The sequence below is a fragment of the Balaenoptera ricei genome, chromosome 2, assembly GCF_028023285.1.
Source record: "Balaenoptera ricei isolate mBalRic1 chromosome 2, mBalRic1.hap2, whole genome shotgun sequence".
NCBI lineage: Eukaryota > Metazoa > Chordata > Mammalia > Artiodactyla > Balaenopteridae > Balaenoptera > Balaenoptera ricei.
The window spans coordinates 10,333,197-10,348,272 of NC_082640.1; the positions used below are offsets into that span (position 1 = coordinate 10,333,197).

A 15,076-nucleotide genomic window follows, 5' to 3' on the forward strand; every position below is an offset into this window, starting at 1 on the left:
CACCCCAGAGAACCTTTTATGATTCAGGGGCAATTTGGCACTATTCAACCCTACTACTCTGAAGTGAAAATAAAGTTTGATTTGCACACTATATTAAAAGTAAGGGAAGTATTTGTAACAATTTTAAGCTTTTCCTTATTGATTAGAACACAGCCTTTTGTCACTAATTATTAGAGAGGTATTCTAAACTTAAGAAAGGATTTTTAAAAGGAGCAATGTTTGTTTTTGATTTTTAAACTGTACTCTACTTTGACACCACAATATAGAAATAGATTTACTTTGGAACAAACTACAAATACATTTACACAGTGTGTGACAACTTAATTGTCTACCTAGAGAACTGAAACAGCTTAGTGAGCTAGGTTATTATAAATCTTGTCCAAGGCGTTCTATTTCTTCAATCAGGAAGTCAATGTCTTGGTGAGTTGCTGCAGGGTTTGAGATTACCATGCGGAAGAAATTGACCTTGTCTCCCAAGGGCTGGTAGCTCACCATTGTGGTCCCATACTCCATCATTCTGGCTTTAATCACTGGAGCCACCTGTGAAAGAGACCAGACCACAACGGTGACTGTTTCTCCCAGGGACTCTTCCTTTCATGAAAGAACCCAAAACCAAGTAGCATTTTTAGTTTTTAACTGAACAATCAGAACCATATTTGTCATCCCTTGAAGGAATTGCCTCTCACTTTTCTTGGGATCAGAGGGCTGGAGCAGTTTAATACCTTCAAGATCTCAAAGGTGCTAAAAGGAATAATCAGTGGTAGGCTATCATCAGGAGCTTGACACCTTGACTTTCTACTTAGTGTTTTGGGAGACCAGGAAGAATCTGATGTTGGTTCCAAGGCTAAAGAATTTGGCAATACAACATTTGGGGGACGGGTTTTTTCCCCCCTCATTGGAAGTAAGACATGGTTCACAGACTGGTTACCAAGATGTAAGGCTGACTATCAAGTGATGTGTGAAAATAAGCAGACTTTTGAGATCCTAAAGCTATTTTCTTTCTTGAGACCCTAAAGCTTCCTAGTTTCTTTTTATTCTCCTTTTGCATTAACTCAGTTTATAAGATGTTTTGAAATATATTACCTAATAATCATGAAGAATCAGCTGAGGCAAACAGCTGCACCCACAAGGATTTAACATTACAGAATCAGATCACAGGCAAGATTTTACCACATTTATGCCAGATGGATGATTACAGCCCTTGGTCCTCTATTGTGTATGAATTTAAGTTCAAACTCCAGTTCAGCACAAATGCCTTTTGTCACCATCTCTGAGGGCTCATCCAGTGCCCACCCAAATGAATCTGCAGCTCTGACAAGACCTACTTATTCAATATCCCTTGGATATAGCACACATAGTTTTACCCCTTCACACTGGTCCTCAGTCTCACCATGTCACACTTGTTCTCTTTGCTTAGAATTCCTTTTCACTGCCAGTTTGTATCCTATGCAGACTCCAAGGCTCCACCACAGTCCTACACCCACTAGGAAGCCCTTCCTGACTTCTGCAGTCCATTAGCATATTTTCTCTAAGTTGTAAGTACATGATCCTTATCCATAGATTCTGTCTATATTCTATTTCCTATCATCCCCTCAGTTATAAGAAAATACACTTCATCTTTGTACTTCAACTGTAAGCTCCTGGAAGGCAGGGACAGTGTCCTTCACTTCTTTTATCAGGACAGCACTGTGTGCACATGGAGGGCTCCCTGAGTCCTTACTGACTGTAAAGAGTGGCATAAAAGGAACAGCTCCAAGGACGAGGCATACATTTTAAATTATGTCCAACTGTATGCAGGATCTGTCCACATATTTCACCACTGGAGTCTGTAAATATAACATTGATCTTTTAGGTTCGTTGCTGCAAATACCTAACCAGGAATGTAGATGTCAGGGAAGCTTTAGACTTATGTTAGATGTTCATAGTCAGCAACTCAGTTCAATATGGGAACTGTGCCTTCTATCACAGTTGTATTCATTTTAAATGAAGGATAGATTCAAATAGAATGGTGTTATAAACATGTGACTTTTGAATATCAACACTTACATAATCATTGGTTTGCAATGAGGTTTTAATCCTCAAAGAACTCAGTGTGAAAAAGCAACATGGTTCCCCATCAGGACCAATTATTTGTTAGTTATGAAAGCCAAAGCCAAAGCCAGACTTGACCTTCATGTTCATTTCACCTTCCCTTCACATCCTGAACCTAGTTTCCTCATCTGAAAATGAATGTGGATGATGATTCCAACACTGGGATTTTCTGATTCTAGACGAACACGTTCTTACATCCCTTTCTGCTCCTTCCTTATTCCACAAGGAGGTAATGCAAAGAGGAATGTTTCTGTTGGGTTGATCCTCTTTCACCCAAAGGATTAACGATGTATGCAGGGCATCAGGCTCATGCCGGGGAATAAATATAAAAAAGAATTTAAATATTTCAAGACTGGGATTAAGTTCTGAAAATGGATCTACTAGAATATTTTAGCCTAAGGACATGAAATGTATCACTTTGTGCTGTGAGGCATGGCAAGTCAGTGTGTTCCTGGGAAGAGAAATCCCAGATTAGAAAAAGAATTCCAAATCCATGTGTCTGCAGGAATTTAAGGGAAAAAATCACATAACTGTTCCTTAGTTTTATTTGTGCAATAAATCATGCTTGCTCTTTAGCACTGATAAAACAATGATAATGCTTTACTCAGTGAATTAAACTCTGATTTCATTTTCATAGGCAATCCAAGTAAGAATACATAGGAATGGGATTAATTATTAAGGACATTCAACACACATTTTTGAAATAAATGCAGATCAGAGGTCAAAAGACTGACGGTAACAGCCATCATCCCAAACAGATTTTGGCAGAAAGTAAGACTGAAACCCCCTGGTTCCTAAAGCTAGCTGGGTTGGCAGAAATCACAGCCATCTAAATACATATGGCTTTTGGTTGCTTCCAGAAAATGCTGACGAATTAAAATTAGCAGGAACATGGAACATCTACTTCATTGCATAATCACTAATTGCAAGTTAAGAAGGAAATAAGATTCTGACTATTCTGATGAGTATATAGCATTTTAATTTTTTTCTAGACTCTTTTTTGGGGGTCACATTCTTGGTTTTGCTGAATAAAGAAAGTCAGTTAGGAAAAAAGGGGCTGCATGTTGAAGAATTCACTGAAGGCTCAATCAACAAGAGCTCTTTGGGGATGCCTTAAGAGTTTTAGGGTACCATTTTATCCTTTGTGCCATTAGTTTTTTCAATCCTTTAGAAAATAATAACCAGGGAACTCTTCCATAATTTAAATCCACATTTGTTTACTCCAAAGAGGGCTCAGATTAAAGCATCGTGAAATAATCTCACAAAGATATCATAGAAATGTATTTCTCACTATGTGTTACAAAACCTTTTTGTTTTTACATCTTGGAAGGCTGAGAGGAATTTTGAAAAATCAAAAAGCAGAATAACCATAAATAAGATATTTGAAAACATTAAAATCTCACCAATTAAATTTCCCATTACATTTAATAACATAGGCTTTAAAAAAGTCACTTTATATATGAGGCCAATCTACTTCTTTACCAATGTACTTTTTGTAATACTTTCTATAAAGTTTTATTATTGTTTATTAGTATTTTTATTGAGGTATAGTTGATTTATAATATTATATGTTTCAGTGATTCACAATTTTTAAAGGTTATACTCCATTTATAGTTATTATAAAATATTGGCTCTATTCCCTGTGCTGTAAAATATATCCTTGTACTTAGTACTTCTTACTTCCCTACCCCTATCTTGTCTCTCCTTACCAATGTACTTTTAAATCCACTGTTGACCTTCTGAAAGGTCTGAAAGGCCATCAGTCAGCATAGGAGTATAAAAGCTGATAGAAGAAATGCAGATAATGATCAAATACAATAAAAATTAAAATTCAAGAAGATGATGAAGAAGAAAAAGAACCAGAAACACAAGAGGTGACCAACACAGTAAGTCCCCTACATACGACCGAGTGCCATTCCGAGAGCGTGTTTGTAAGTCCAGTTTGTTCATAAGTCCAACAAGGTTAGCCTAGGTACCCAACTAACACAATCAGCTATATAGTACTGTACTGTAATAGGTTAATAATACTTTTCATACAAATAATACATAAAAAACAAACACAAAAAATAAAGAAAACATTTTTAATCTTACAGTACAGTGCCTTGAAAAGTACAGTAGTACAGTACAACAGCTGGCATCCAGGGGCTGGCATCGAGTGAGCGGGCAAGAAGAGTTACTGACTGGAGGAGGGAGAGGAGGTGGGAGATGGCAGAGCTGACGGACCATTAGCAATAGGAGACGGAGGGCAAGCGGCAATTTCACTCACGCCTGACACTGATGGAATGCACGTTCGCATCTTTGAAAGTTCACAACTTGAAGGCTCGTATGTAGGGGACTTTCTGTATGCCGCCCGGGACTCCTGTCTGATGAGCACCTGCAGGACATCTCCTTGCCTCCTGCCTTGGTCTAATGCGTTTGTATGTGGTCCCGTCCCCGTGGTGGTCCCGTGCCCGTGGTGGTCCCATGCCCGTGGTGCCCCGTCCCCGTGGTGGTCCCGTCCCCGTGGTGGTCCCGTCCCCGTGGTGCCCCGTCCCCGTGGTGCCCCGTCCCCGTGGTGGTCCCGTCCCCGTGGTGCCCCGTCCCCGTGGTGGTCCCGTCCCCGTGGTGGTCCCGTCCCCGTGGTGGTCCCGTGCCCGTGGTGCCCCGTCCCCGTGGTGGTCCCGTCCCCGTGGTGGTCCCGTCCCCGTGGTGGTCCCGTGCCCGTGGTGCCCCGTCCCCGTGGTGGTCCCGTCCCCGTGGTGGTCCCGTGCCCGTGGTGCCCCGTCCCCGTGGTGGTCCCGTCCCCGTGGTGGTCCCGTACCCGTGGTGCCCCGTCCCCGTGGTGGTCCCGTCCCCGTGGTGCCCCGTCCCCGTGGTGGTCCCGTCCCCGTGGTGGTCCCGTGCCCGTGGTGGTCCCGTGCCCGTGGTGCCCCGTCCCCGTGGTGGTCCCGTGCCCGTGGTGCCCCGTCCCCGTGGTGGTCCCGTCCCCGTGGTGGTCCCGTCCCCGTGGTGGTCCCGTCCCCGTGGTGGTCCCGTGCCCGTGGTGGTCCCGTGCCCGTGGTGCCCCGTCCCCGTGGTGGTCCCGTGCCCGTGGTGCCCCGTCCCCGTGGTGGCCCCGTCCCCGTGGTGGTCCCGTCCCCGTGGTGCCCCGTCCCCGTGGTGGTCCCGTCCCCGTGGTGGTCCCGTCCCCGTGGTGGTCCCGTGCCCGTGGTGCCCCGTCCCCGTGGTGGTCCCGTCCCCGTGGTGGTCCCGTCCCCGTGGTGCCCCGTGCCCGTGGTGGTCCCGTCCCCGTGGTGGTACCGTCCCCGTGGTGCCCCGTCCCCGTGGTGGTCCCGTGCCCGTGGTGGTCCCGTCCCCGTGGTGGTCCCGTGCCCGTGGTGGTCCCGTCCCCGTGGTGGTCCCGTGCCCGTGGTGGTCCCGTCCCCGTGGTGGTCCCGTGCCCGTGGTGGTCCCGTGCCCGTGGTGCCCCGTCCCCGTGGTGGTCCCGTCCCCGTGGTGGTCCCGTCCCCGTGGTGCCCCATCCCCGTGGTGCCCCGTCCCCGTGGTGGTCCCGTGCCCGTGGTGGTCCCGTCCCCGTGGTGGTCCCGTCCCCGTGGTGCCCCGTCCCCGTGGTGGTCCCGTCCCCGTGGTGCCCCGTCCCCGTGGTGGTCCCGTGCCCGTGGTGCCCCGTCCCCGTGGTGGTCCCGTGCCCGTGGTGGTCCCGTCCCCGTGGTGCCCCGTCCCCGTGGTGGTCCCGTGCCCGTGGTGGTCCCGTCCCCGTGGTGGTCCCGTGCCCGTGGTGGTCCCGTCCCCGTGGTGGTCCCGTGCCCGTGGTGCCCCGTCCCCGTGGTGCCCCGTCCCCGTGGTGGTCCCGTCCCCGTGGTGGTCCCGTCCCCGTGGTGGTCCCGTGCCCGTGGTGCCCCGTCCCCGTGGTGCCCCGTCCCCGTGGTGGTCCCGTCCCCGTGGTGGTCCCGTGCCCGTGGTGGTCCCGTCCCCGTGGTGCCCCGTCCCCGTGGTGGTCCCGTGCCCGTGGTGGTCCCGTCCCCGTGGTGGTCCCGTGCCCGTGGTGGTCCCGTGCCCGTGGTGCCCCGTCCCCGTGGTGCCCCGTCCCCGTGGTGGTCCCGTCCCCGTGGTGGTCCCGTCCCCGTGGTGCCCCGTCCCCGTGGTGGTCCCGTCCCCGTGGTGGTCCCGTGCCAGTGGTGGTCCCGTGCCCGTGGTGCCCCGTCCCCGTGGTGGTCCCGTGCCCGTGGTGCCCCGTCCCCGTGGTGGTCCCGTCCCCGTGGTGGTCCCGTGCCCGTGGTGCCCCGTCCCCGTGGTGGTCCCGTCCCCGTGGTGGTCCCGTGCCCGTGGTGCCCCGTCCCCGTGGTGGTCCCGTCCCCGTGGTGGTCCCGTCCCCGTGGTGCCCCGTCCCCGTGGTGGTCCCGTCCCCGTGGTGCCCCGTCCCCGTGGTGGTCCCGTCCCCGTGGTGGTCCCGTCCCCGTGGTGGTCCCGTGCCCGTGGTGCCCCGTCCCCGTGGTGGTCCCGTCCCCGAGGTGGTCCCATCCCCGTGGTGGTCCCGTGCCCGTGGTGCCCCGTCCCCGTGGTGGTCCCGTCCCCGTGGTGGTCCCGTGCCCGTGGTGCCCCGTCCCCGTGGTGGTCCCGTCCCCGTGGTGGTCCCGTCCCCGTGGTGCCCCGTCCCCGTGGTGGTCCCGTCCCCGTGGTGCCCCGTCCCCGTGGTGGTCCCGTCCCCGTGGTGGTCCCGTCCCCGTGGTGGTCCCGTGCCCGTGGTGCCCCGTCCCCGTGGTGGTCCCGTCCCCGTGGTGGTCCCGTGCCCGTGGTGCCCCGTCCCCATGGTGGTCCCGTGCCCGTGGTGGTCCCGTGCCCGTGGTGGTCCCGTCCACGTGGTGGTCCCGTGCCCGTGGTGGTCCCGTCCCCGTGGTGGTCCCGTGCCCGTGGTGGTCCCGTGCCCGTGGTGGTCCCGTGCCCGTGGTGCCCCGTCCCCGTGGTGCCCCGTCCCCGTGGTGGTCCCGTCCCCGTGGTGGTCCCGTCCCCGTGGTGCCCCGTCCCCGTGGTGGTCCCGTCCCCGTGGTGGTCCCGTGCCCGTGGTGGTCCCGTGCCCGTGGTGCCCCGTCCCCGTGGTGGTCCCGTGCCCGTGGTGCCCCGTCCCCGTGGTGGTCCCGTCCCCGTGGTGGTCCCGTGCCCGTGGTGCCCCGTCCCCGTGGTGGTCCCGTCCCCGTGGTGGTCCCGTGCCCGTGGTGCCCCGTCCCCGTGGTGGTCCCGTCCCCGTGGTGGTCCCGTCCCCGTGGTGCCCCGTTCCCGTGGTGGTCCCGTCCCCGTGGTGCCCCGTCCCCGTGGTGGTCCCGTCCCCGTGGTGGTCCCGTCCCCGTGGTGGTCCCGTGCCCGTGGTGCCCCGTCCCCGTGGTGGTCCCGTCCCCGTGGTGGTCCCGTGCCCGTGGTGCCCCGTCCCCGTGGTGGTCCCGTGCCCGTGGTGGTCCCGTGCCCGTGGTGGTCCCGTGCCCGTGGTGGTCCCGTCCCCGTGGTGGTCCCGTGCCCGTGGTGCCCCGTTCCCGTGGTGGTCCCGTCCCCGTGGTGCCCCGTCCCCGTGGTGGTCCCGTGCCCGTGGTGGTCCCGTCCCCGTGGTGCCCCGTCCCCGTGGTGGTCCCGTGCCCGTGGTGGTCCCGTCCCCGTGGTGGTCCCGTGCCCATGGTGCCCCGTCCCCGTGGTGGTCCCGTCCCCGTGGTGCCCCGTCCCCGTGGTGGTCCCGTGCCCGTGGTGGTCCCGTCCCCATGGTGGTCCCGTGCCCGTGGTGCCCCGTCCCCGTGGTGGTCCCGTCCCCGTGGTGCCCCGTCCCCGTGGTGGTCCCGTGCCCGTGGTGGTCCCGTCCCCGTGGTGCCCCGTCCCCGTGGTGGTCCCGTGCCCGTGGTGGTCCCGTCCCCGTGGTGGTCCCGTGCCCGTGGTGCCCCGTCCCCGTGGTGGTCCCGTCCCCGTGGTGCCCCGTCCCCATGGTGGTCCCGTGCCCGTGGTGGTCCCGTCCCCGTGGTGGTCCCGTGCCCGTGGTGCCCCGTCCCCGTGGTGGTCCCGTCCCCGTGGTGCCCCGTCCCCGTGGTGGTCCCGTGCCCGTGGTGGTCCCGTCCCCGTGGTGGTCCCGTGCCCGTGGTGGTCCCGTCCCCGTGGTGGTCCCGTGCCCGTGGTGCCCCGTCCCCGTGGTGGTCCCGTCCCCGTGGTGCCCCGTCCCCGTGGTGGTCCCGTGCCCGTGGTGGTCCCGTCCCCGTGGTGGTCCCGTGCCCGTGGTGGTCCCGTCCCCGTGGTGGTCCCGTGCCCGTGGTGCCCCGTCCCCGTGGTGGTCCCGTCCCTGTGGTGCCCCGTCCCCGTGGTGGTCCCGTGCCCGTGGTGGTCCCGTCCCCGTGGTGGTCCCGTGCCCGTGGTGGTCCCGTGCCCGTGGTGGTCCCGTCCCCGTGGTGGTCCCGTGCCCGTGGTGGTCCCGTCCCCGTGGTGGTCCCGTGCCCGTGGTGGTCCCGTCCCCGTGGTGGTCCCGTGCCCGTGGTGCCCCGTCCCCGTGGTGGTCCCGTCCCCGTGGTGCCCCGTCCCCGTGGTGGTCCCGTGCCCGTGGTGGTCCCGTCCCCGTGGTGGTCCCGTGCCCGTGGTGCCCCGTCCCCGTGGTGGTCCCGTCCCCGTGGTGCCCCGTCCCCGTGGTGGTCCCGTGCCCGTGGTGGTCCCGTCCCCGTGGTGGTCCCGTGCCCGTGGTGGTCCCGTCCCCGTGGTGGTCCCGTGCCCGTGGTGCCCCGTCCCCGTGGTGGTCCCGTCCCCGTGGTGCCCCGTCCCCGTGGTGGTCCCGTGCCCGTGGTGGTCCCGTCCCCGTGGTGGTCCCGTGCCCGTGGTGCCCCGTCCCCGTGGTGGTCCCGTCCCCGTGGTGGTCCCGTGCCCGTGGTGGTCCCGTCCCCGTGGTGGTCCCGTCCCCGTGGTGCCCCGTCCCCGTGGTGGTCCCGTCCCCGTGGTGCCCCGTCCCCGTGGTGGTCCCGTGCCCGTGGTGGTCCCGTCCCCGTGGTGCCCCGTCCCCGTGGTGGTCCCGTGCCCGTGGTGGTCCCGTCCCCGTGGTGGTCCCGTGCCCGTGGTGCCCCGTCCCCGTGGTGGTCCCGTCCCCGTGGTGCCCCGTCCCCGTGGTGGTCCCGTGCCCGTGGTGGTCCCGTCCCCGTGGTGGTCCCGTGCCCGTGGTGCCCCGTCCCCGTGGTGGTCCCGTCCCCGTGGTGCCCCGTCCCCGTGGTGGTCCCGTGCCCGTGGTGCCCCGTCCCCATGGTGCCCCGTCCCCGTGGTGGTCCCGTCCCCGTGGTGCCCCGTCCCCGTGGTGGTCCCGTGCCCGTGGTGGTCCCGTCCCCGTGGTGGTCCCGTGCCCGTGGTGGTCCCGTCCCCGTGGTGCCCCGTCCCCGTGGTGGTCCCGTGCCCGTGGTGGTCCCGTCCCTGTGGTGGTCCCGTGCCCGTGGTGCCCCGTCCCCGTGGTGGTCCCGTCCCCGTGGTGGTCCCATCCCCGTGGTGGTCCCGTGCCCGTGGTGGTCCCGTCCCCGTGGTGGTCCCGTGCCCGTGGTGCCCCGTCCCCGTGGTGGTCCCATGCCCGTGGTGGTCCCGTCCCCGTGGTGGTCCCGTCCCCGTGGTGCCCCGTCCCCGTGGTGGTCCCGTGCCCGTGGTGGTCCCGTCCCCGTGGTGGTCCCGTGCCCGTGGTGCCCCGTCCCCGTGGTGGTCCCGTCCCCGTGGTGCCCCGTCCCCGTGGTGGTCCCGTGCCCGTGGTGGTCCCGTCCCCGTGGTGGTCCCGTGCCTGTGGTGGTCCCGTCCCCGTGGTGGTCCCGTGCCCGTGGTGCCCCGTCCCCGTGGTGGTCCCGTCCCCGTGGTGGTCCCGTCCCCGTGGTGGTCCCGTGCCCGTGGTGGTCCCGTCCCCGTGGTGGTCCCGTGCCCGTGGTGGTCCCGTCCCCGTGGTGGTCCCGTGCCCGTGGTGCCCCGTCCCCGTGGTGGTCCCGTCCCCGTGGTGCCCCGTCCCCGTGGTGGTCCCGTGCCCGTGGTGGTCCCGTCCCCGTGGTGGTCCCGTGCCCGTGGTGGTCCCGTCCCCGTGGTGGTCCCGTCCCCGTGGTGGTCCCGTGCCCGTGGTGCCCCGGGCCCTCTGCGTCCACTTTGCCTCAATGACAGCGGGCCATCTGCGCACTCACTGCCCTGACTGGAGCAGAAAATGCACCAACCAGATTCTCGTCTTTCCCTCCCTCATGAAGCTGTGGCTGGGCTCGTTTTAGTGATAACCATCTGTTACCTATATATCTGTCTTCAAGCCAAAGTGTGCACTGGGAAGACGTCTGTGATCCACTAGTAGGTTTCCTAAGTGTGTTTCCCTTCCCTATTCTGGAATATGTAAATGGCACGTTAGTTCAACAAACATTTTTGAGTGCCTATTGTATGCTGAGCCCTGTACCAGGCAAGAGACCACAAAGAGTAATTCCGCTGCCTTGTTAGGTCCAGGATTTAACTTCTCTTGTGGCCCAGAAGACTCCACATTTCCTCCCATTTTGGGTCTATGTCAGTACTGACCAAGAGAGCTTTATGTAACGACACAGATGTTTTCTGTCTGCACAATCTGACATATTAGTCTCGAGTCACAAGTTAAAATGTGTCTAACGTGACTGAGAAGTGAATTTTGAGTTGAATTTTATTTTAATTGATTTAGATTTAAATAACTACATGTAGCTATTCTACCATATTGGACAGTGCAGATGATTTATTTCACCTTAGTGTTTTTCCCTCTGGGATTGTGTGTGCATGTGTGTGTGTGTGTGCGTGTGTGTGTGCAGATTTTACTGGTCCCTGGACATTGTATTTTAAGGGTTTCACACTTAGTAAGAAACTTTTCTGAAACTCTGAAAAACTACTGACACAAGCGAACAAAAGTTAACCTTAATATTTTATGTGTTCTAATATTTTCATTTCTAATTCTGAATTGCTTAATTGACTAAGGCTGAGGATGGATTTCTCCTAAAGACACACACATCTGTCATAAGGATGACATGCACGTGAAAGGTCCGTTACATACACCGAGGTACAGATCAGAGGAGCTCGCGTCCTTACCTTAGAGAGGCGGCTCATTTTCTCTTCATTGTTGTCTAGAACACGCAAACTCGGAGGTACATACCAGAAGCAGACATTTGTGTGCTGAGGCTACGAAAAGGAAAGTAAGATTCACGCTCAGCCCAAACTGGCAAGTTTGAAAATTCCAAGGACATTTCAAATCTATTCTGCAGCTTCCGGATACAATCCTGCTTTTTACATTTGTAATCACCTTTGATTTTCACACCATTATACAGTTATTTTTTGTGAGTTTGATTTTTACCCTCTCACCCCTGCTTCTCCTTTGTAATGGTCCCACTTACCTGGACAGTACATTCTTAACATCAAAAAACACTAGTGATAAGAATTGGAATGGACTAAACTTTGGAGGATTGCAGAAATCAGAATACATACCTTTCCATCAAACACCATTTCATAACCTGCTCGGTTTTTGATGATATTGTATAAATACTCCGCCAGCTCCAAACACTTATCAATATGTGCTTCAAACCCGGTGGTCCCCTAAGTGAGAGAAGAAGAAGAAAGCTTAGCAGGCTGAGAAAGGTGGGCGAGCTCTCAGGTGAGATACGGAGACAAATCTCTCTGGACACTGGTGGCCTTTCTGCCCCTTCGGTCTCAGCTCTGCGCCGGCACTTTCCTGACATAAGACTGTGTTACTCGAGGCTTTTCTGGCAATTATTTCTCCTTTAATGCTCTCCCCGTCAGGTGCTTTTGTTCCCTTTCAACATCACCGCTCTCGGTGGCACAATCCCTTTCTTTCCGAGCCTCCATTCCCCAGGCAATTATTTTGATTACTCGAGGGGAAAATTTGCCTCTGCCGCTCAGAGGAGTAATTACGGAAGTCATTAACGACCGGAGGGCTGGCTATTCTTTCCTTGTGGGTAAGAAGCATCATCAGAGACACACCCCACCCCCAGGATGCCTGCTTCGTCCCTGCCCGTCAGGTGAATTTGTCATTTCCAGACCCCACTTTTGTTCACCAGTGTGCCCCCCATTATAGAGCAAATAGGGTAGGTGCTCAATGAATATCTGTTGGACAAACGAATGACAGTCTCTTGAGGGGCACACAGATGCTTTGTTAGCTCGTCATTTTGCAAAGCTTATTAGATTTCTCCTTTGGGGATAAACGGCTCAGCCGTCTGTAATGGGTGAACATTATCACAGAGGTCTTTCAGTTTCCAGCTCTTGGAAGCCCAGGATCTGGACTTGGGAAAAACAACACAACAGCCTTGGACAAGAACTATTTAACTGACAACAGGACACACTAGGGAGTTACTTCTCAGCACGGCTTTACTCCTAACTCCTTTGGTATTGATGGAGCGCTCAGGGGAAGCTTAGAGAAGCAGCTAATGCTCATCCCAGGAACTCAGAACAGGCCTACCAGCGACTAATCCAACCTGGCATCTAGAGGAAGCAACTGTAATACAGATAAAATGGGCCCACTTTCCTGTTAACAAAGTCTCATCGTCCCAGCTACAGGGGGGATCTGGCAGAGCCAGTGACTTGTAACCTCTGAAACGTGTTTAAGAACGAGCTGCATTCAAGAGGTCTGATGGGTTCAGAAATTCATTTCTTTGGAGACCGCCACCCTTGCTGACTGGTCCCTGTTGACTCCAAGGACCCAGCTGATGCCTGAGCGTTCGGGCCAGCACCCCTGCACTCCATGAGTCTGTGGTTGCCAAGGATTTAGGATTGGTTTGGACCGACCTGGCAGTTTGGGTCCACTTGGGATGGACCTTAGGTAAGAGGGAGGGGAGTTTATTGTTCTCCAAACTGGATCCTTTGGACCAGCCTAGAGGTGGATTTCATCTCGCATGCACCTGATCCAGGATATGTCCAGGACCAGTATGACTCTGACCTTGTCCAACCATGTGGCCTTGGCTAACCTCTCTGGTCACATGGGAATGACAGTGCCTGTCTGATTTCCCACACCGAGACGCAGCAAGGTGAAATGAACGCTCTGAAGATGAGTGTGATTGTATTGCAAAGGGAGTGGGGTTACCACGGACGGGATGGGCGTCCTCCAGCCTTTGCTAGTCTGGGCGCTCACTCTGGAGACGCTCAGCAGTAATCTGACTGCCCCCCTCAGGCGAAGGCTAAAGAGGTGCAGGGGGAGTGACACAGGAGCTCTGATGTGCCCTTGGATGCCTGGGGCTCCTCCTTTCAAACGGGGTATTTACGGGAATAAGATCTATATTTTATTTTCAAGGTTTTGCAGGTTTTTAGGAGATTCTCCAAAATTCATTCGTTTATCAAATGCTTGTTGAATCATTATATAGCACACAGCTCTTCTTACGAGAATGACAAAGACACATATAAAACCTTATCGGGCGTCACATCGCCGTGACCTGAGTCGCTGTGACGGAAGCTGAAGCTTCACAGGAGCACTTGTGGGTGGAAGGCAGGGTCCCAGCAGCAGGCTACAGTGATGGAGCTTTGGGAGAAAGACGTCTTGTCTTATCCCTCACCCACACACACCCAGCATGGGTTTAGACGCACCCACTCAGGCCCTCTCACCTCTCATCTGGATGGTAGCACCCTAATTTTCCTTCAGTCAACTGAGACTCTCTACCAGCCCGAAATACACCCTTTAGCCCCTGCCTGACCTTCCTCCTGGGATGTTCATTTCCCAGCTCTGCTGGTCAAAAGCCTAGTTATTCTACCATCCTGTTCACGACCCATCTTGAAGATTGCCTCTTGATAAATCGTTCTTGGCTCTCAAACTAGGGCTGGACTCTCCATTCTTTAACTCTTCAAGGTGTGTCTGTGTTTCCTTCATAACCAGTTGTATTCTGCCTTTTGTGATGGTCATTGGAGCACTTCTCTTTCCTGCCTGGAGAACTGAAGTCCCCCGGTCCCACTCAGCACCAGGCGCAATAACAGATGCTCAGTGTCCACTTATTAAAATAAATTAATATTTTAGAGAGAAAGGGACACTCAGTCACTCAGCAAAGAGTGCCAGACATCCATTTCTCCTTAATAGTTTTCTCCTGTTATTTTTTTCCCTCAGCCATTTGCCAACCCCTGTTATCTACATTTTAATTACAGAGGCCACTCATAGAAAACTATAAGGAAATCTGCCAATTTGCATAATCATATACAAACACAAAAATTTACGGTAAAAACTCAATAGTTACATATTAAGCCATCACTGCAGGCCTGAAAAAGAGGACTCCTTTAAAGGTTTTTTGGGCTTTTTTTTTATGTCTACCCGTGAGTTTTAACCACTGAGGAAATTTGTCAAGATGAAAAATAATCAAGTCCTAGGATTCTCTAATAAAATTCAGACAAAATAAACGGTCTACCCAATAAGAACAGAGTTGAGGGCAGACACAGTGTCTTTGCCAGTGCAAGGCTTACAAATCATACCACCATCCAGAACACCTAGCATCCCACATCAAGAGGCTCAATATTTTTTTTTTTGCATTAATCTGCTCCAATCAAATTGTCTTGGATTTAACATGATGGCCGTCTTCAGTGCATTTAGCTCCATTTGCTATTAACAGGTGAAAGAATTGTAATTTATACTTAGGTCACTATTTTTCATGTGGTTTATCTAACTAAGGAGAAAATGCGGATTCACTGGAACACGGTATTCTGCAGGTGTATCTGATAACAGAGGGTTTGCTGATTAATGCCACATTCCTCCTCTTCCTCCTCATTACAGCAAGTCCCCTAGAAACGAACAAGTTCTGTTCCGAGAGTGCGTTCATAAGTCCAATTTGTCCATAAGTCCAACAAGGTTAGCCTAGGTACCCAACTAACACAATCGGCTATATAGTACTGTACTGTAAAAGGTTTATAATACTTTTAACACAAATAATACATAAGAAACAAACACAGAAAATCGTACTGCACAGTAAAGTACACAAAAGCACAACCACTTGTAGAGGATGCACGCACGTGACAGTGTACACCAGACACGTGAACTAACTTACATGATTGGACG

The 15,076-nt window shown here is 54.9% G+C and overlaps 1 protein-coding gene across 1 annotated transcript in view; it reads right to left on the reverse strand.

The window, feature by feature from the left end:
* Positions 1–366: 366 nt before the first annotated feature.
* Positions 367–15,076, reverse strand: part of GAD2 (glutamate decarboxylase 2) — a 70,773-nt gene continuing 56,063 nt past the window's right edge. Inside the window, exons 14-16 of the mRNA XM_059915292.1 lie at positions 11,521–11,628; positions 11,128–11,217; positions 367–540 (exon numbers count right to left, since the gene is read on the reverse strand). Coding sequence (XP_059771275.1) covers positions 367–540; positions 11,128–11,217; positions 11,521–11,628 — 372 coding nt within the window. The remainder of the gene's footprint in view (positions 541–11,127; positions 11,218–11,520; positions 11,629–15,076) is intronic.